This window comes from Eutrema salsugineum, unplaced genomic scaffold (assembly GCF_000478725.1).
Source record: "Eutrema salsugineum unplaced genomic scaffold, Eutsalg1_0 scaffold_2, whole genome shotgun sequence".
Taxonomy (NCBI): domain Eukaryota; kingdom Viridiplantae; phylum Streptophyta; class Magnoliopsida; order Brassicales; family Brassicaceae; genus Eutrema; species Eutrema salsugineum.
In genome coordinates this window covers 5,646,487-5,667,333 of record NW_006256829.1, presented here as the reverse complement: position 1 = coordinate 5,667,333, position 20,847 = coordinate 5,646,487, and the positions used below count along the sequence as shown (strand labels likewise).

The following is a 20,847-nucleotide window of genomic DNA, read 5'->3' as shown; positions in this document are numbered from 1 at the left end:
AGGATGCAAAAACAACAAAGCATGGGAAGCAGATTTAAGCCACTGAAGATTTCTTGCGAACAATCTCCATTTTGCTTGTTTATACAGGAAGACCAATACAAAGAGCTTAGCATCGACTTACTTAACTATTCAGAATAAAGGCGAAAAATGTAAAGCGAATTCATCAATCAACAAGGAAGAACAGACTGTTAAGAAATAGACGCCATAAGAGCTTGACAAAGAAATAGCAACAGAGCAAATGGCCAAAGAAATTAGAAATCGAATGCTTTTCAAGAGTAGCAACAGTTATGCATTTGAACAAGGCTTTGCAAAACTTGGAAGTAAACGAGAGAGAAACAACTAAAATAAAGAAAGCACAATGTTCAAGAATCCAAATGAAAAATTAGCAGAGCAGCTAAAGTCACCATAGGACGGATTGAGAAGTCTGCAATGGCAGTAGCAACAAATTCCAGAACACATTGCAATAGGTAGAAAATCCTCCCCCAAGAATGTTTATTCTCAGACATGGTTCTTCTTTGTGACCATGTCCCAGAAGAAATCCGTCAACATAGGCTCGTAAGAGGGCATCTTAGCATATCCAGGAAAGTAGTTAATATCGATTATAAGGTACCTATTAGCATCTCTCGCATCCCTAATCACGTCGAAGTTAAAGAGATTGAGACCCATTGATTTCCTCATCGCCTTTGCTAGTTCTTCCAAGAAACTGAATGGAGGCATATCCACTTTCTCTAAGCTCCTATCCTCTCCATACTCTTTGTTCTTGTCTTCTTGAGCAGTCAGGTTCGATATCTGTGAAAACGGGAGAGACCCTTTCGATGTCCCGATCTTCTCTTCAGAGATATCAGGTAAAGATCTTCTCCTCACGCATTTCACACGATCTCCAACCACATAGACCTTGAAGATCACACCACCATGGTTCACAAACTCCTGCAACACAATCGGAGCCTTCAGTATCTTCATCCCTTCTTGATCATAAATCAAAAACATCTTGTGAGACTTCGCACTCCCATCGGCGTCCAACGGCTTAGCGATCACCGGAAAGTTAAGCTCCCCCAAAGCTCCTCCGCCGCTCAAAACGCCCGAATCCATGACAACAACTTGCTTCGGGACGCCAAATCTTTCGCTATCTGAGACAGGAAACGTCAATTGAGTTATCACCTCGAGCATCGAAACCCTATTGTGCAACCGCTCGATATCCTCCGGCGAATCGATGACAGGGACACCGGGGCATTTCTCGCGAAACTCGTGGAGGTTCTGCTTCCAATCCACATCATACAGCTTGTGGATTATGCAATCGAGCTTCCCTTGCTCCAAAAGCGATTTCGACGGATCGAGCTTGACCAGATCAATGCCTCGTTGCCTTGAGTGCTCGATCAAAGAAGGCTGGATGAAACTATGCTCTTTCTTGGCTGCGAGAGCGTATCCAACTATATATCTCTCCTGGCTTGAATCTGACATCTTTTGCTGTTCTGCTTCGAAGGTAACCGAGTTAGGGAAAAATTCATGCCAGGAATCAAAACCTCTTCGAGAGAAAATGAAAGAAGAGTTCAGGATCCAGCGAAACCCAGATGTGAAATCCTAAACGGAGCGTGAACGTGAAGCAAAAATTAAAAAAAAATCTCGATCAGATCAAAGAGATGATACAGAATCTATCGCGGATCGATAATCCAGAGAGGAAAAAGATCGAAAAAGGATTGTTTCTGACGCCTTTCATGGAGATGAAATAACGGAGAGAGAGAGAGAGAAAATGGAATGTTGTACACGTGTGGAATCGGATATAGGTACGTGTGCATATGCAAGTGGCGAGCGTTTAACACGTGTAAGCGTGCGAAAGTGTACGAGTGCAAGTCTTTTTCATAAGATGGACGGCTGTGATGCTTCCTTTTGTTGTGGGCCACTTTACTGTTAATGGGCTTAGATTTTGGAACCCAAGTATTCACGTGGAAAACGTAGCTATTTAGGTTACGACAAGCGTTTTGCAAACCAAAGCGCGAACGCGGAAGCAGAAAATAAATAAAACGGACAGTGTCTTTAAAATTACCGCTCTAATTGGTAACTTGCTAAACCGATCCAAATTATTTTATTAGCTAAACCGATCCAAATTATTCTCGTTACCAATCCGAAAAAAAAGAAGAAAATATAATATAAATGCGAGCGTCTTAAACCCTAAATCTTTCTCCGGCTACGTTCGCTGTCGTGATGGCTCCTCAATCGTTAAAGAAGAACTACCGGTGCTCTCGATCTCTAAAGCAATTCTACGGCGGTGGTCCTTTCATCGTTTCATCTGATGGTTCGTTCATCGCCTGCGCCTGTGGTGACGCCATTAACATCGTAGATTCTTCGGACTCATCAGTGAAATCCACAATCGATGGCGAGTCGGATACGCTCACTGCTCTGGCTCTTAGTCCTGACAATAAGCTACTCTTCTCCGCTGGACATAGTAGACAAATTCGAGTTTGGGATTTGGAAACCTTGAAATGCATTCGCTCTTGGAAGGTAAATATTGTACTAAACTGGTAGCGTATTGGGTTCCTGGCGCAGCCCTGACTCGTCTGGATTTTTGAAGGAGCTTGATTTCTCTGAAGAAGTCTACTTTGGCAAATTTGATTCCCAAATACGAATACTTTTTTCCTTTTGATGTTTCTTTGAATAAGTTGTTCCTAATGATGAGCAGGGGCACGAGGGACCTGTGATGGGTATGGCTTGCCACGCATCTGGAGGATTGCTAGCCACTGCCGGAGCTGATAGGAAAGTCCTTGTCTGGGATGTTGATGGTGGTTTCTGCACTCATTATTTCAAAGGTCATAAAGGGGTTGTCTCAAGTATCTTGTTCCATCCTGATGCAAACAAAAATATTGTATGTACCAATTCTGTCTATGTGTCTAACTTATCTGGGATAGAAAGTGTAAATCCATATTCCTTCCTTGTTTAATGACAAGATTTGCTTTGTTAATGTTGGGTTGTAGCTTTTCTCGGGAAGTGATGATGCAACCGTTCGTGCCTGGGATCTTATGGCAAAGAATACTGAGAAGAAATGTCTTGCCATTTTGGAGAAGCACTTTTCAGCCGTGACTTCAATTGCGATATCAGAGGATGGACTGACTTTACTCAGTGCTGGAAGAGATAAAGTGAGTTTTAACCACTCTTTACTTTAACTGAGTTACATTCTTTAGAAGTAGGATTGTTTTCTATTGGTGTTTTGTTAAATGGTACGAGGCATTAAGTACTGCCTTTATACTAAAGTTCAAGTGATCAGTGGTGTCAACTTCTTGGTTAATTACAGGTTGTGAACTTGTGGGACCTTCACGATTATAGCTGCAAGACAACAGTTGCAACTTATGAGGTACTAGAAGCTGTGACAACAGTTTCTTCTGGGACGCCTTTCGCTTCATTTGTAGCTTCTCTTGATCAGAAGAGTAAGAAGAAGAAAACTGCTTCTCAAGAAACACATTTTATTACTGTTGGGGAACGTGGTGTTGTGCGCATCTGGAAGTCTGAGGGGTGAGCTATCATACCTTTAATAAATTTTGTTGCGCTGATTAATGTCTGGTGTGAAGTCATATAAGCCATCCTAAGAAAAACAGATTGAAATCTTTAGCTGTTTACTTTTACAGTTCAGTATGTCTCTACGAGCAAAAGTCGTCGGATATTACTGTCAGCTCAGATGACGAGGAATCTAAAAGAGGATTCACTGCAGCTGCTATGCTGCCTTCTCATCTTGGACTGCTTTGTGTGACTGCTGATCAGCAGTTTTTTATCTACTCCGTTGTTGAAAATTTAGAAGAATCAGAGTTAGTGCTAAGCAAGAGACTTGTTGGGTATAATGAAGAAATAGCTGATATGAAGTTCCTAGGTGATGAAGAGGAGTTTCTCGCAGTAGCTACAAATCTCGAGGAGGTAATTAAGCATTTGCAGTCTGTATCATGTAGACTTGATCATTATCCTGTGAGTACCATCAAGTCTAAGATTTGATATTTTCATGGACTAAAATTTGCAAATATATCTGCAGGTTCGTGTTTATGATGTTGCAACAATGTCATGTTCCTACGTGTTAGCTGGCCATAAGGAAGTTGTTCTGTCCCTTGACACTTGCGTATCTAGTTCTGGGAATACTCTAGTCGTCACTGGAAGTAAAGATAAAACTGTAAGTCTATCTACTTACCTTGCAGTTTTTCAAAAAATATGTTCCTCTTTAGCATTTTCGTTGAGTTAGCTGGCAAAGCGCACACAAAAGCTACATAACTAGGGGTGGATTTTTTTGTCTCCGATTATTCCGGGTTGTTTGTAGCTTTTGTCACGGTTGTTTTTCATGCACATCATTCCCACAACATAACCTACAAAAACAGAGTGATCTGTGGAGTCCGTTAATTTATGTTTTGTCACTTACAGGTAAGGCTGTGGAACGCAACAAGCAAATCTTGCATTGGAGCTGGTACAGGTCATAATGGCGATATCTTAGCGGTTGCTTTTGCGAAGAAGTCTTTCAGTTTCTTTGTCAGTGGCAGTGGGTACGTGCTACATAAATGATTTCATATTCTTTTCATTCTTTGATATAGTAAAGCACGGTAGTGCCAGCATGAGAATACTACAGGCAGTTCTTCCCAGAAATGATGTTTGTAGTTTATGTTTGAGTAGAAAAAAAAAAGAATCAATTCTACATTGTAATTTGCTGACTGTTTACTGCCAGGCCTTATGTTTTAGTAGGAAATGTACTATCAGATTACTAGTTAAGCGACTCTATGGTTAAGATAGTGTGATTGCTGTTATATTAATTTCTCAGTGAAATATTTGGGCTGAAACCAATTCATGTCATGATAGAAGGTGTAAAATTCTGTCTTGACTGGGAATATTAGAGACACATATTGTCTTTAACTATATCTCCTTATAAGCTTGTCTCCCGTAATTCATTCTCTTCTTTCTCTTTGTACATTTTTCTTTTTTAAATCTCTTAATTTGCGTTCCATTGAATTAGTGATCGCACACTGAAGGTCTGGAGCCTTGATGGTATCTCAGAGGACTCAGAAGAGCCCACTAATTTGAAAACTAGAAGTGTTGTTGCTGCCCATGATAAAGACATTAATTCTGTGGCTGTTGCTCGTAACGATAGCTTGGTTTGCACTGGCTCTGAGGTAATTAGACGTGATGAGCAAAAATATTTTCTGTTTAATTTTGTTGTTACCTCATTTAATTGAACAGTTGTCAAATATAAAAACTTGTATATATCTTTCTCTCCTGTTGAAAGAAGATGCATTGAGCTCCGATGAAAAAATGCTCCAGGTTCTTATCTGGCTCTGCTTTTTTTTTTGTCTTGCAGGATCGGACAGCTAGCATATGGAGACTACCAGACTTGGTGCATGTTGTTACACTTAAAGGACATAAGAGGCGGATTTTTTCTGTTGAGTTCTCACCTGTTGATCAGTGCGTAATGACAGCATCAGGTGATAAAACAGTAAAAATATGGGCTATATCTGATGGTTCATGCCTCAAAACGTTTGAAGGTCATACCTCAAGTGTACTTAGGGCCTCATTCATAACCGATGGAACCCAATTTGTCTCATGTGGTAAGTTTCGCTAGCCTGATGGCCCTGATGGGATGCTCCTCCTATTTTAGTCTTAACATTCTAACCATGCACTTATAGGTGCCGATGGTTTATTGAAACTTTGGAATGTGAACACTAGCGAATGCATTGCCACATATGACCAGCACGAGGACAAGGTAACCTTTCTGTAAAACTTGGTTTCTTGATTTATCCGTATCGTGGTCTGCTTATGATGCTAATAATACTAGGGTTATGAGCTTCTGCCTTGCCTGTATCGTAAAGGAAGTGTGCTTTTCTAGCGTTTTGATGGAATATGTTTACAGCCATCACCCGAAGAGACTTCTGTTTTGACAAATCCGATTTTAAATTTTACAGGTATGGGCTTTGGCTGTTGGAAAGAAGACAGAAATGGTTGCAACTGGTGGAGGCGATGCAGTTATTAATTTATGGCATGATTCAACCGCTACTGATAAAGAAGATGAATTCCGGAAAGAGGTCTGTCAATTTTTTCACTATTCTAGTTTCCATGGAGCTGTCATGTTTCCTTGATCTTTAGTCGGACCATCATCTTGAACCTCTTCCGTTTTATAGGAAGAAACAATATTGAGAGGTCAAGAGCTGGAAAACGCAGTGTTAGATGCTGAATACACTAAAGCCATACGATTGGCATTTGAGCTTCGTAGGCCTCACAAACTTTACGAACTCTTTGCTGGGCTCTGCAAGTAAGGCCATCCAAAAACACATAGCGTTTACTTTTTCTCCATATTAAGTCTTCTTCCTTTTCTTACCTGCAATTTGGTGTAAACAGGAAAAGAGAGTCAAACGAACAGATTGTGAAAGCTCTTCAAGGACTTGAAAAAGAAGAGTTCCGTTTACTTTTTGAATATCTCCGAGAATGGAACACAAAACCAAACCGATGCCACATTGCTCAGTATGTTCTTTACCAAACCTTCAACATACTTCCTCCCACAGAAGTCGTTCAGGTTTGGTTTACATAAAAAGTCAAAGATCAACAGCGGTAATATTATCGGTTTCGTTTTGGCTTGATCTCTAAGAATTTTGTCCGACAGGTAAAAGGAATTGGAGAACTCCTGGAAGGTTTAATCCCATATTCTCAGAGACATTTCAATAGGATGGACAGATTTGTAAGAAGCAGTTTCTTGTTAGACTACACACTCGGTGAGATGTCTGTGATTGATCCAGAGACTGAGACTGAGTATCCTAAGGACAAGAAGAAGATAGAAGAGGAAGAGGCCATTGCTTCTGTGTCTGCAATGGAACAAGACACGGAAAAAGTAGATCAAAAGACTTCTTCGAGGAAAAGAAAGTCTCAGAAATCAAAAGATAGATCGAACAAGAAGAGACTCGTTGCCGTAGCTCCGGGAAATGTAATCGCAGTTTGAGTCTTGAATGAATTATATTTGATTGACATTTTAGGGGTAGAATCCCAATTTTTGGTATTATCGTTTTTCTTCATGTTTAATTTTGGTTCTTGTAATTGCTGTTGTTTTTAAAATTTTGTTTTCAATTCGCCTTCAATACTAAAGAGTTTCTGATTTTCACATAATTCATTCATATAGGCATTTTTCAATGTTATGAGTAAACGTACGCTATGTACTTGAGTATTTCTATTAAGTTCAAGTCATACTATGTTAAAAAGTTTCTGATTTTCTCATTATTCACATAGGGATTTTTCAAATTTATGAGTAAACGTACGATGTGTATTTGAGTGTTTCTATTCAATTCTTTCAAGTATATGAATTATACTATTAAAAACAAATGTTTTCCTAGTTGACAATTTTGTTGTTGTTTCTATAGTTTTTTTTGTTTACGTCAGCGATATTCACTTTATGGGAACAAACATTATTCATTACGTTAAATCAACCAAATTAATATATGATTTGCTCGTAGAATTAGAATCTGTGTAGTACACGTCATGCACCACATTAAACCTATCTTATGATAGACGAGGATTCTCAATTCCTCCTCATTATTCGCTTATATCACTTTTTTTAGCTTAATTATTTTGTCTCATCTCAGCATGCAACTTTTAAACATAAGTTTCACGTGAATCGGTATAATCACATAGTGAAGCGAAGATAATGGGAGTAAAGAGTAATATATAATTCATAAGAAATTAATTTAACATCAAAGAATCTATTGTAGTGGATTTAACTAAAATATTTTCGGAAAACCAAATAATATCTCAGTGTGACAAACTTTCTTTTGCAAAAAAAAAACTTTGTTTTGCAATTACGTTAATGTCATTTACCGTTTTACGATCCATCTTCTATGGATTTATATATGCCTATTTGATCTACAAGCTAAATATATCGTTTTTTTATATAATTACCCGCTTATAACAAAAAAATTACATTTACAGCGTGGTTCGATAAAATATTTGACATTTTTGTAATCCAAGTCATGAAGTTAAATCAACTATTCTATGAGTAAAAAAAAATATACTCACATTTGATACAATAACACCCCCAAACAGTGTTGTACAAATCCTCCGTATGAGGATCACTATCATTTCCTTGGAACCTGATAAAGATCATATTGACGTTTTTTAAAAAAAAAAACACCCCCAAAATTTGACATAAATTGCTGTTATATATTAAATATTAATCCTGAAATTTTATCTAAATAAAGTGAAATACTTTGAATATTGAAGATTATAGAGAGGGGGGACAGAGACAGACGATACAAGGTTTGGTATATGAATCGTTCTAGAAGCTATCTTACTGTACAGCTTTGAGTTTTCACCAGTGCGTATACATCTGAATTTGGTTCTTTTGATTGCAAATCAAATTAATGATATGTATTATAATCACATCATCATACATTATGCTTGGAGAGAATCTGAAACTTAAAAATTATCATATTTAATTGATAAGCGAAACCAGCAATTGATAAAGTTTCAACTATCAGAATTTTACGTCTCGATCAACTGTTATAGACACTAGTTGGTTAAAATATTCGACTTAATCGTAATTAGTTATATCACATTTCTCTATATATGAATAAAAATAATTAACGTACATGCATGAAAGAGCATAACTTTTATATGGTTTTGGTTCTCCTAACTAGTCACATAAATAAAATGTAAAATTGTATCTTATGGATACAAATAGAAATATAATTCGCGTGGTCGATCTGGTCTCACTCCATCAACACTTGACAGGTATGGATCAAATTGATTAATTAAGTTGGAGCACAATCAGATTCAATCTTAACCTCTTTCTGGTATCCATCATCATTTTGAATATTTTATAGTATATGGTTATAAAATAACGTCATAAGAAAGCTATGCCATAAAGCTTTTCATGGACAAGTATACGTTAGCAAAAATTAGATTTCAGAAACATCCCATTCATATGATCCCTATTAATTTATAATCATGTCTTTTGATTAGTATTTCCAATAATAAATAGAACTATATTATCAAGAACATGTTATGTACTGATATTCTAAACTCTAGCATCGGTAAGGAGTTGTCTTAAATAACATAGTTGCGTGGGTTCAGCGGTCATCTAGAGACTAGATAGTGCGTGAAAAAAAAAATGCTGTAAAAAACACTTTGGCATCAGTCAAGAAAGTGAAACTATCATATATCAGAGAGAGAGAGAGAGAGTTTCATTATGTTTACAAGTTACATGTTAAGCGATGTTTTGAACTAGTATCGGTCGCCAATGAGACGTTTGCGAGGTTAACCACTAGTAATCAAGACTAACACATTTTGGGTGAACTAAATAAAGTTGGAATGAATCATCCGTTTTAATAATTAACGATCATGCATGGTCCAATAATTTTGTTCTGTTTACAAATCAAAGTCTTAAAATCAGTTTCTCATCGTGCATAGTGCATACATGGTTAGGGATAAATTATATAAGTCCTATTATATAATCTGTAGTATCTAACGATTAATTTTTGGGGTTTAAGATTAGATCAGGGTTTTCTAGAAAATACTAGGAGCCATTTTTTTTCTAAATATATGTCATGTTTCACTTATGAAGGAATGGATGACGTATGAACATTCCCCTCGAATTCGTTTGATATGATTCCTCCTAAACCCACTCTCCAGTCCCATTGGAAGGCCAACGAATATACTAAACAAAGTCTTTAAAAATTGTAATTTAAAAAATTCTTCATTGCGCAATGCATCATCACCTTTTCTACTACAAATAACAGCAACACTCCCTCTTTCTCTAACACACACAAACAAAAACAAAAACATACAAATTAATTATAAGCTCAAACGTAAGCTTGTGACTGCGTAGTAGAATCATGACGGGAGCGAGTATTTGCGTTGCGTGTGTTGAGGAAAATAAAAGGTGTGAATGTGGCCACGAAAAACAGGTTAAAGATGATTTGGGCTCGGATCATAAAGCCTCTGATGAGAATAGTTCCTTTCTTCATTCAGTTATCAACATGGTTGGTATGCTCATTGGTACGTTCTTGATACATAAAAGTTTCTAAATCCACACATGTAGTTTTATTTAGTTTAATACGTAAGAAACCAAAATACAAGCCTTACTCTGACGTCATGTTTCTCCGGTAAGTATAGGACTAGGCCAACTATCAATGCCGTATGCCGTCGAACACGGCGGTTGGATCTCAATCTTGCTCCTGATATTCCTCGGAATCCTCACGACTTACACTTCACACATCCTCGGAAACTGTCTCCGCCGCAACCCCAAATCCAAATCCTACACAGACATCGGCTACTCCGCCTTTGGCCGTCACGGCCGTCTCGTCGCCTCCCTTTTCATCTACCTCGAAATCTTCATGGCCTTAGTCTCTTACACCATCTCCCTCCACGACAACATCTCCGCCGCTTTTCCCGCCACTTTTACAAACCACCACGACGGTTATTTCCCGGCGGCGAAGCTGACGGCGGTGGCGGTGGCGATCGCTTTGCCGAGTTTGTGGATAAGGGATTTGTCTTCGATCTCGTTTCTTTCTTCTGGTGGGATTCTTATGTCGGCGATTATATTTGGGTCGGTGGTTTACACGGCTTTGTTTGGAGGCGTTATTGACGATGGGAGGATTCCGGTTCTCCGGTTAAGGAATATTCCGACGGTTTCGGGAATATATTTGTTCGGCTTCGGTGGACACATTGTGTTTCCTAATCTCTACACTTCCATGAAAGATCCCTCCAAATTCACTAAGGTACCTTAGCTCCTATATATAACCTTTTACTCCTTTTATTTTTTACAGCAATCTTTATTTATATAAAATTCAATATACATAACGTACTCCTTTATACATAACCTTTTACTCCTTTATACTTATGTAAAACATTATTCCGAGTGTGTTAATTTTTTAAATAATCTTAAGAAACAAAAAATTAGCATGTTTTATATAAAAAAATGTGGAATTAAGTAAAAAAAAAAATGCATGGAATTATCAATTCACACCGAGTGTGTTTTTTTTTGGTTTAGAAACACGAAATGTGTGGGAAAATAATGTATTATATAGTTTATAATCATAGTAAAGCCCTTTTCTTCTTCTTTTTTTTGTTTGGTCGGCATAAAACCTTAATACAATTGTTACCTAATAATGTTGAATATACTACGTAGGTATCGATGGTAAGCTTTGCTACGGTGACGGCTCTGTACACAGCACTAGCATTCACAGGAGCGAAGATGTTCGGACCAACTGTAAATCCCCAAATTACCCTTAGTCTTCCAAAACATTTACTAGTAACCAAGATCGCTCTTTGGGCCACTGTACTAACCCCAATGACCAAATACGCTCTAGAGTTCGCTCCTTTAGCCATCCAGCTCGAACGCAGCCTACCTTTGACCATGAGCGATCGCACCAAGCTCGTGGCTCGTGGTCTTGTCGGCTCCACCCTGTTACTAGTCATTCTCGCATTGGCTTTAACCGTACCTTACTTCGGTTATGTCTTGAGCCTCACGGGATCATTGGTCAGCGTCACGATCGCTGTCATATTACCGTCTGCTTTCTACTTGAAGATATGCTGGGACGGGATGTCGAACTTCACAAGAGCTGCGAATCTCGGGTTTGTTGTTTTTGGGTGCCTTCTTGGAGTTTTGGGATCGTTTGATTCCTCCAAGTTGCTTGTTAAAGAGCTCGTTCGCGTTCATGGAGGTTGAGCGGGTTTTTTTAGACCCCGGTTTGTTGTTGCGGTTAAGTTATTAAAGCGGAATAAAAGAAAAAGACAAGCTTAATCTATATGTAAATGTATATATATATATATATGTTTTATATATAAGCCTTTCTTCTGATCTTACCTCGAGGCAATGTATGTGTCACAATTGACAACATTACAGTGAATTTGGAGTCGTTTTGATGGAGAATTAGTGTCAGATTTACTGCCATGCACTTCCAAATTCCTGGCTCTGATTGTAGAAAACCAGACCTATCTCATTATGCAGCAACACCAACTCTTGTTTTTTTTCTATGATGCCATATCTGCCTTGATAACACGACCAACACAGCAGCTTTTAAGATACCCAAAAGATTATACAAAAGACTTCTTCTATATATTATGTATACATTGTTATGATACTTTGTATCTAAATAATATACTATATATATACTCTACTAGGTACATAAGATGTACACAAGGGGTCTTACGCTTCCTACTTACAAGACTGAATCCGAAGCTCTTCTTCTGTCCCCACCTTATTTACTCTTTACTTACTCCTTTTGTATCCTTCAGCGCACCGTAAATTCGTTTTCACTCTGCAAATCACAGAGAGGCCATGAGCACAAAAACCCGTCTCTTATTGTTTGGCTTCTTCTTCTTCTTCTTCTTCTTCTTAATTATATTTTTGCATCTTGGTTTCTGGAGAATGCCTTGGATAAAGAACGAGTGCCAGCCCAAAAGAGACCACAAGACCAACCACTCCGCTAAAAGGCTGTAACGGGCGAGTCCCTGCGATCCAAACCGGGGAACTCGGGTTGTATGTGAGGAAACCACCTGTGTGTAGTATAAAGCTTGCTGCTATCATTCCTGTTCGCAACCCGATTGGAACAATCAGATTTCCTTGGCTTCTTTCACGAGCCCCTGCGAGCCCCAACGACAGAAGCCATAACCCTGGAATTGATCTCAGGGATCTGGAAACCGATAAGACAAGGAAAACAAAAACACTTAGTATCTAATCTTAAGAGAGAGTTACGTTGCAGGCTATTGTACTTTCCAGGCTCTAAATCTGTATGACTACAGTATAACATACACATATAACTCTTAACTATAAAATACTCCAAAAAAATAATTACCTCTGGAACAAGGCAAATACGAGCCCTGTAATGATAATGCTTTGATGGTATCCCATATCTAGAGCAATCTCATTAGGCATCCATGATCTGAAGAGCAACTCTTCCACAAACACAACAAATGTCGCAGCTGTAAATCCCTTAACTATCACTAGAAGCAGTTGCACGCATCCCTTAAGACACTTCATGGCATCGAAAGGATGTGGAAAATATGGTGGCCGAGATAAAATCGCAGCTCCTAATATTGTATTTATGGACTGTATTAATAGAACGACTATGATGCCCCCTGCCAAGGCCTTCAAAAACTCTAGAATCTGCAAGGAATGGTCTTTTAGTATCATTTCTACTGATTTAATAAAATAATCTATGGAAGTAAAGAAAAGGAGAACATGTAAAGGTAAGGGAAAAAGAAAATCACAACTACGCCATAACTTTTTGCTGAAAACACAACAACAGATTAAGCAAACCTTGTTTCATCTTTGCTTTTTCTGTTAGAAAAATGTCCGCGAATATCTTAATTGAAGCAAATTGGCAAATTGTAATATTTCTTTTTTTCGTACTTATGTGGGAAACTAAGGCTAATGCGCTAATGAAGAAATCAAGAAGACATGACCCCGGTTACAAGGTTAGGCCTAGTGGCTAAGGAAGTAAATATGGTCACGAAGCTTTTTCCAGAAATGCAAAGAAGATCAAACTATTCTCATATTCTAAGGTCAATATTACATTTAAGGTAATACCTGTTGTTTGGGTGATGCCTTGAAATCAAGCCCATATTGCCTGAATGGGTTTTCATACTTCCGTACTCTCTTTCCCCACAACATAACAAGAATAAAAACAGCAATATAGAGACCAACTACACTAGCTAGTTCCGCCACTCTGGATGGCGTACTTGTGGACCAGCTCTGGAGAAGTGTTGGAAGCAATGGAATCACAACAGGTGACCATAAAACGAGCACCATTCCAACAAAGCCCACAACCCTAATAAACAGAAAAGAAAAAAAAAAGATTTTACATACGAGAACATATGAGGAAGAATCAGAGGACCCTCCTTATGGCACTAAAATGATAAGAGTGTGGAATCATTAACATGACTGTTCTCATAAGAGAATATAGCTTATTAAGAAAATTCACTTGCAACTCTGTAGTGAAGTATCTATCATACTACGAATGAACATTTTACTTTCCAATGTGTAGTGAAGAATCAGACTTTAGTTCTCCTGTTTGTCTTCAAGAAGATGGTTATCACATATACATAGTTCAACAGTTATTTCATTTAAGATTCCTTTAACCACAAGACTTAGATTAGTGGAAAACTAGCTGCCAAGTTGGTAAAAACCAATAGTTATACTTATACAAATATATATATCCAACATAAAAAAGCATATGATGATGGAATTTGTCTGAGTTTTTTGGATTTTAAAAATTTAAAAGAGCCTACTTCGAAGCCAATCATATAAGTTAAAATTTTTGAAAGAGCCTACTTCGAAGCCAATCATATAAGTTGCGAGATAGTGGAAAGATTCAACAGAGATACTTAAGAGTGGAAATCAGCTTACCTCTTCAGTAAGGGCCACTCATCAATATGCAGAAATTGGATTAGTTTATCAGTTAGACTCATAGCACCACGAAGACCACCCCAAAGCAGAGCAAGTTTCCCAACTAGCCTCAATATGCCACCCCTCTGACCCAAATCTGCCAGCATTGTCACAATCCTGTTCACATGAAAACCCAAGGGATTTTCAGATCAGGAAGAGACTCAGGGCATTGATATTAGAGGAATTCATTACCTTTCTTGATCCACTTCACCACTTTCCTTTGTTGGAACCGCAGGGCCAGCTATGGACATGGCTTTCTCAGCAAAACTTGCCACCATACTGCTCTGATCTTTCTGTTTACTTTCTTTCTCCAATGGTTTTGACATGATGCCACCGCTTTGTGGATCCTGTGCAACATGCATTAATTATAAAGGACGAAAATGTTTGTTTAATCCTTTGTTTTCATCTGAATGCTAATGTAAAACAATACCTCATGCTGAACTAGCATAGCAGATGCACCCAGAGCAGCTGTCACAGCACCAACCATAGCAGGCTCATTTCTGATATTTTGTAGGCCAGATTCCACCATTTCTCCAATGCTCGAGTTCTTCTGTTTGCTCTTCTGGCTCGTTTTGGTTGGCAAAACATTCTGTGTTGCACCATTGTTCCCATATTTTGGTTCTCTACCCATGACAACATCTCTCTTGGCGTTGTCGGTTGTTGTAGATACATCAAAATATTTTCTCAGAGCAGCTAAAACAGAGCCAACAACAACACCAACAGGCAATACTTGCCTGAGAAAATGAGCCTCTTGAACAGCAGATGAAATTGCCCTAATGATCGCGTCCCCACGAAGTTTACCTACTTTTCCAGCAGGAATGTTGGAATTTTTGCTATTCCTTTTGAAAGTCCAAGTAGGCTCTGCATATACAACAGCAAAAGCAAGTTTATTTGCCACCCTTTTTATATCTCGATTGAGTTGAGACTCAAATTGTCTCATGCCAGCTGAATTCATCCTGCGTTGAACTTCTACATTCAAAGAGTCTGAAACAATAACGTTTATGAGGTGCTCTAATTCATCACATCCTTCATCTACTTCGTGAAGGCCGTCATTTTGATCGTCCACTGCATCATGCTTTTCAGAGAGCTCCACCTCTTGTTCACGGTCCAATATCACATATGAAGGCTCAATAATGTTCTCTTCATTACGTACAGTAGGTGAATGAACCTGAACATTTCCTTGCGTATCTCTGCTGACTGCCTCATTTTCAGCAACGTTACTCAAGTATTCTGGTTGCTGATCAAGGAGCTTCCATTTACCTTCCTCTGGATAATAATCGAGCATGAGAGCAGTGGTTGTATCTAAGTCTAATTGTTTTGCAAGCTGCTCATCTGAAAATTCCTCCCCAAGGTAACCATCATTAGAAGAATTCTCGAGAGAACCTGTATTTCTTGCAGGCAAAGTCTTTGGTAGATGCTTACTAATCACAGATTCATCTCCGCCCAAATGCTTTTCATTCATCACCCAAGTTGTCTTATCACTGTCAGAACCTTTTCCAGTTTCATGCACACTGCATGCAGGATCATGAGATTTTTCAGATAACATTTGGCATTCCGTTTCGTTCTTGTAGGGAGTTTGCTCTTCAGAAGGAGATATTATATTCTTATCCATGACATTCTTCTCATCCATGACAATCTTCCCATCAGTGACATTCTTCTCATCAGTGACATCATCAGTGACATTCTTCACATCTGTGACATTCTTCTCATCCGTGACATTCTTCCCAATACTTACCTCATTTCCTTCTTTCTTTTCTTCATCCAGCTGAGTAATCATATTTTCGAGCACACCGAACACACTATTGACAGCGACCTGAGTTGAATCATCCATCCCCGTCAGTGCTTCAAATGCATGGGAGACATTAAACTTGGCCTGATTTGGTTCCTCAATTGCTGGCTTAGTTTGGTCAGATACAGGTTGCATAATTTTGGTTTCTTTGTTCTGATCATCAATGTCTTCTTTCTCTACAGACTGTGAAGCAGAAGATTCTCCAGCATCTCCATCGTTGCCAGTAGATGCCACCTTGTTTTGGTCGGAGGCAGACTGTTTTGCGTTCTCGTCATTTCTATTGGTTTCCTCCTTTCTTTGTTGCTGAGCTAATACAGCACCTTGATCCACTTTATCTTCATCACCAGTTACATCGTCTGCACCGATTGGCTGCCCTGGGTTGGTACTATCAGCTTTTGTGTCTGAAGCCTTCTCAAAACCATCAGCAGCACTGGAATTTTCATTGGCCACTGGTGCTGCTTTCTCATCCTTTTCGTTAGTTTCTTCCTGTCTTTGACGCTTGCCAGTTACAGATCCTTGGTCCACTTTGTCATCATCTCTTGTTCCATCCTCTGTGCCAATAGGCTGCCCCTGGTTGGTATTATCAGCCGTTGCTTCAGAAGCCTTCTCAGGATCATCAGCTGCACTGGTCTTTTCATTGGCAGATGACTCGTTATCTCCAAGGCTAAACCCTGGCTCATCACTACCCTTCTTAGTCAGGACAGAACTCTCATCTTGATCACTCTCGACAGGTTGGGACTTTCCATTATTACCGTCTTTCTGGGAAGCTTCGGAAGAGGAATGTTCTATTTCTATTCCACCAGCAGAAATGTCCGAACCACCAATAGTGTTATCTGAACCACTCACCAAACCATCGCTCTTATTTATCGGATCATGAGAATGAGAATCCTTTTGACCTGTGGGACTTGATGGTTCTTTCCTTGCTTCCTCCGCTTTTTTCATTCCTGTTGCTAAACTAGGAAGGTTAAGCTTTTCAAAATTTAACTTACTGCCAGGTGACTGCATGATCTCAGTTACAGCTGTTGTTAGCTTCTCACGAACGTCTTCTGGCACAGCATCTTGCAAAGCTGTAACAACTGTCTCTCCTCGACCAACAGCATCCATGACCTAGACATTTACTGAATAAGTCAAGCAACTGTTAATGCAGCGACCACAATAAAACTTGTAAACAAATTATTGTTTTGGCACGCTGTGTGTTACCTTTTTCTTCTCTTCAGCTTTCAGGGTACCAGGCATGGTTACATCAAGCATATTCACAACCACTTCAGCAGTCTGCAACACCTGGCCTCTTTCACTCTCTTCTACATCGGACTTATTATCTTCGACTAATTCAACTTCAACAGGACCGCTAGTTAAAACTCCACCGTTTTCTGGTTCATCAGATCCAGTATCGATTTTGACATTCTTTCTTAACTCTGTTACAGACGGCAAACTAGAATTTGGGCTGATGTCACTGTCTTCAAGTGTTTCCTTGGAAGGATCTACATGGTAACCATTCACCATCTTTCCCCGAGCTACCTGCAGGAGCTTCTTGGCAGTGATACCTTTTTCAGGTGCCTTGGCTTCCGAAATAACTAATCCTTTTGAAGGGTTAACAGTAACATCCACGTCTTTTAAAAGTGGATGACGACCTTTCAGAAGCCCAAGCTCTACAGCATTCAACCACTGCATGGCCAATATAGGAAAATCTCTCAGAACTAGAAGTAGATGTAAAAATTCAACTAAGAAATTTAAGTAAATAAACTTTTTCATGGGAGACGGAAGGACTTGCATAGTTATTTGCATTTTAACCAAAAAGTTAACCAAAATTCTACACCCACATAGATCAATGACAATTATTAGTTACTAACAACATGATTGTAATAGTGAGCCTAGAAATTACCACGCCTGCGTTTTATCTTTCCAATAGTATCCAAAGAAATAAAAAAGATCATGTCTCTATATGACAAAAAGTACGGGAGTAACCTGGATTCTTGAATTACATGACGAAACCTAATTTCTACCAAGATGTATTGAATTATGGTCATCAATGCCAGCAGATCAAGTCTAATTTCACCGCATTTGTGAAACTTTTCACTGAATTAAAGGAACTATATGTGTGTATGCATGCATGCTGTGTATGAATTTGACTATGCATGCATGTGAGAGAGAAGGATAGCGAGAGAAGTTACCTCAATCGCAAGGTCCTGGCACCAAGACACGGCCACTGTAAATCCATCGATTAGACTTGATGAAGAAGAGCACAGAAGCAGACTTGTAAATGGGTTTTCAGCTATTGAACTACGCGGTGTTGAATAAAGCGGCACTACATCGTCATTCTGACAAATATAAGCCATTTCGTGAGTCAAAATATGTACAACACTATCCACACCAAGAGACCAATTTTAGACATATTAGACGTTTACATGCAAATTGCCTGATTTAAGTTTACAAGTGTGACTTTTGAGTAGTGTGTGAAAGGAGACAAGCGCGAAGGAAAAAAATTAACATGTTTATCCGAAGGATCAAGATCCAATTTTATACTAATGCCAGCATAACCCTAAAATAATGTCATCACATAATCTCGTAACTCATTCAACATTACTCTCAGTTTGAATCATGATCCGTGCAAGATAAGAATCTCCCCTGAGGCCCTGAGTCATACAATATCCAATAGTCTATACTTGAATCTCTATGTCTATCCTAACCGAAACTAGCATCCTATAATGGGTTCCTTCAGTAAATTAAATATGCCTGTATCTATGAAATCCTAAGTACAATGATTCCTCAACACAAAGAACTTTTGAGTTAAGGTATCAGGTCGTAAAGAATGGAGTAAACCTTGAACCCTAACTACACAGCCAAAATATTCACCTGTATAAAGAGGACAGGAACTTTTACTTCCCCAATCACATCTCTGGTGGCACAACTGGAATAGAAATCTTCAACATTCTCGAAACCATTTGTCACCATGGATAAGGCTTTGTCAAAGTCGCGGACCGATTTTGAAGACAAAGCTTTTCCAACATCAAAGGCATTTCCTCTGCCTTGGAAAAGCTCCTAGAAGGGTATCCATTTGCATAGCGCAGTCAATATAAAGAAGAGCTCACTCAGAGTGAGTTCAGATAAATCATTACGATGCATAACAAGCAATACCCAACCTTGTTTGCCTGAAGTATCTCCACTAATCCGCCTGTAAGCTGTCGATCCAAACTAATACAATAAGGAGATGTTCGTGTGATCTCTTCAAGGTCAAAGGGAGTATCTATGCATACAGCAGCTGTAAGAGGTGTTCTTTCCCCGGCTTCTGCCAGGTACTTTGTCAGCATATTTGCACCATATCCCTGGCCAACGCCCATAAGTGTCGTCCATGGCCTAGCCTTGGTTAAGAACCGCATAGCTGTGGATATATCATCACTATCACCAGCTGTGAATAACCTACAAAATCAAACAATTACAGATTGCCTGGGATCAAATAAGATTCAAACAAATGTCACTAGAAGTTTCGGATATAAAAAAAAGAAAGATCAGTGATGCAATAACAAATGATTTTGCTTGGATTTCGAAATCATCAGATAACTTCCACTAACCAGTAGTCAGAGAAATGCTAGACGAAAGAGAATGTAGCTCACCGAGGTGTAGTGAGAGGCGAACCAGCACATCCTCTAGGGTTCATCACCACAGGAAACACGCCCCGCCTTAGAGCCTCGCTTACAAATGAGCGGACGCCTTCGTCCATGCTCCCTTCCGGCGTTCCCGGGATCAGAACCACAGTCGTGTCCAGCCCACGCTCCTCCCTCAGATCCAAATCCGCCGGCCAATCAAGCGAAACAATTCCGCCGTCATCTGTATTGATGCAGACCCTCTGATACTCCAATGGCTTCTCCTCCTCGTCAGCTCTTTCGGCCGATACAATCTTCCCTCTGTTCGGGGAAACGAAATGCCTCTCTTCCTTCACGAGCCTATCGCTCAGGCTCTCTAGAAGGTTGCCATCTCCGTCAAACGAGAGCAAAGAGCACCGGAGGAGAACAAATCTGTTGAACGGCGTGGGGCTCGTGAAAAGAATCCATTCCCCAACAACTTCCTCAACGCTCGTTCTTTTTCTATCACTAGCCTTCAAAGACTTTCCAAATAGCCTTGACGACAGAAAAACCGCCAATCCGGAAGCGAAGCCGGCGACAGAGGGAGCTAGGAAATCGAGAGGGACGCTGCCATCGAACGGCGGAGGAAAAATTGAGGAATTCACTAGAACCAAGCTCCGACTCTGTCGCTTGAAACGAGCTCGCTTCCTGTGAAACACACCGAAGCCGTAAGAGCTCCGGCGGAGCATGAATGGAGAAGCCGTGGGTATGGTAGTGAGCGGTTGTCTCGCCGGTGTAAATTGATGAAAACTGGAGGAAGAAGACGGCGAGTACATATCGTAGTACACAGAGAGACGGAGTTTCTAATCGATTTTAAAGAAATGTTAACCAGAAAGAGAGGAAGAGAGTTCGAGAGATGAAAAAGGTTATCAGAGGAGATCGTGACAGGAAGGGCTCGTTCTCGAGAAATGTGTTCTTTCTATTTCCAACCGCTAGATTGAGTTACAATATTCTACGGCTTCTTTCACAGCCGTCAGATTTGAGGAATGTGAACTTTCTATTTTGGCCAATGTTGCGAAACTATTAAGGAAACCGATTCCATGAAATGTGTGTGT

General features: G+C 39.4%; 4 protein-coding genes across 5 annotated transcripts; 2 read left to right on the top strand and 2 right to left on the bottom strand.

The window, feature by feature from the left end:
* Positions 1-188: 188 nt before the first annotated feature.
* Positions 189-1,733, bottom strand: LOC18018810 (inositol-tetrakisphosphate 1-kinase 1). The gene has a single exon (XM_006400155.2). It carries the CDS (start codon positions 1,456-1,458, stop codon positions 499-501), a length of 960 nt encoding a protein of 319 aa, XP_006400218.1. The 5' UTR covers positions 1,459-1,733; the 3' UTR covers positions 189-498.
* Positions 1,734-2,156: 423 nt separating this feature from the next.
* On the top strand, positions 2,157-7,104 carry LOC18018809 (transducin beta-like protein 3). The gene is made up of 14 exons (XM_006400154.2): positions 2,157-2,496; positions 2,675-2,857; positions 2,967-3,128; positions 3,284-3,501; positions 3,615-3,897; positions 4,010-4,144; positions 4,390-4,508; positions 4,973-5,129; positions 5,315-5,561; positions 5,640-5,716; positions 5,916-6,035; positions 6,132-6,262; positions 6,349-6,523; positions 6,611-7,104. The coding sequence occupies exons 1-14, from the start codon at positions 2,200-2,202 to the stop codon at positions 6,941-6,943; spliced, it is 2,637 nt and encodes an 878-aa protein (XP_006400217.1). The 5' UTR covers positions 2,157-2,199; the 3' UTR covers positions 6,944-7,104.
* A 2,723-nt stretch (positions 7,105-9,827) lies between these two features.
* Positions 9,828-11,662, top strand: LOC18018808 (amino acid transporter AVT1H). The gene is made up of 3 exons (XM_006400153.1): positions 9,828-9,990; positions 10,108-10,712; positions 11,123-11,662. The coding sequence occupies exons 1-3, from the start codon at positions 9,828-9,830 to the stop codon at positions 11,660-11,662; spliced, it is 1,308 nt and encodes a 435-aa protein (XP_006400216.1).
* A 368-nt stretch (positions 11,663-12,030) lies between these two features.
* Positions 12,031-20,628, bottom strand: LOC18018807. Of its 2 annotated transcripts, none has more exons than XM_006400152.2 (11): positions 19,784-20,628; positions 19,313-19,589; positions 19,026-19,211; positions 18,344-18,490; positions 17,373-17,837; positions 14,814-17,279; positions 14,576-14,730; positions 14,345-14,500; positions 13,526-13,766; positions 12,792-13,102; positions 12,031-12,629 (listed from the first exon to the last, which is right to left on the bottom strand). In XM_006400152.2, the coding sequence occupies exons 1-11, from the start codon at positions 20,566-20,568 to the stop codon at positions 12,332-12,334; spliced, it is 5,487 nt and encodes a 1,828-aa protein (XP_006400215.1). In that variant the 5' UTR covers positions 20,569-20,628; the 3' UTR covers positions 12,031-12,331. The 2 variants fall into 2 exon arrangements, with proteins under 2 accessions (XP_006400215.1, XP_024012596.1); XM_024156828.1 differs by having other exon boundaries at positions 19,742-20,050.
* Positions 20,629-20,847: the final 219 nt, after the last annotated feature.

Bases quoted from the DNA above. Each gene is read 5' to 3' on its own strand.
- LOC18018810 (XM_006400155.2), bottom strand. From the start codon at position 1,458: ATGTCAGATTCAAGCCAGGAGAGATATATAGTTGGATACGCTCTCGCA.
- LOC18018809 (XM_006400154.2), top strand. From the start codon at position 2,200: ATGGCTCCTCAATCGTTAAAGAAGAACTACCGGTGCTCTCGATCTCTA. The intron at 3,129-3,283 runs GTGAGTTTTAAC...GGTTAATTACAG, and splicing joins TCAGTGCTGGAAGAGATAAA to GTTGTGAACTTGTGGGACCT. The intron at 6,263-6,348 runs GTAAGGCCATCC...TGGTGTAAACAG, and splicing joins CTCTTTGCTGGGCTCTGCAA to GAAAAGAGAGTCAAACGAAC.
- LOC18018808 (XM_006400153.1), top strand. From the start codon at position 9,828: ATGACGGGAGCGAGTATTTGCGTTGCGTGTGTTGAGGAAAATAAAAGG. The intron at 9,991-10,107 runs GTACGTTCTTGA...CGGTAAGTATAG, and splicing joins CATGGTTGGTATGCTCATTG to GACTAGGCCAACTATCAATG. The intron at 10,713-11,122 runs GTACCTTAGCTC...TATACTACGTAG, and splicing joins ATCCCTCCAAATTCACTAAG to GTATCGATGGTAAGCTTTGC.
- LOC18018807 (XM_006400152.2), bottom strand. From the start codon at position 20,568: ATGTACTCGCCGTCTTCTTCCTCCAGTTTTCATCAATTTACACCGGCG. The intron at 19,590-19,783 runs GTGAGCTACATT...TTGATTTTGTAG, and splicing joins TCGCCTCTCACTACACCTCG to GTTATTCACAGCTGGTGATA. The intron at 17,280-17,372 runs GTAACACACAGC...GTAAATGTCTAG, and splicing joins AAGCTGAAGAGAAGAAAAAG to GTCATGGATGCTGTTGGTCG.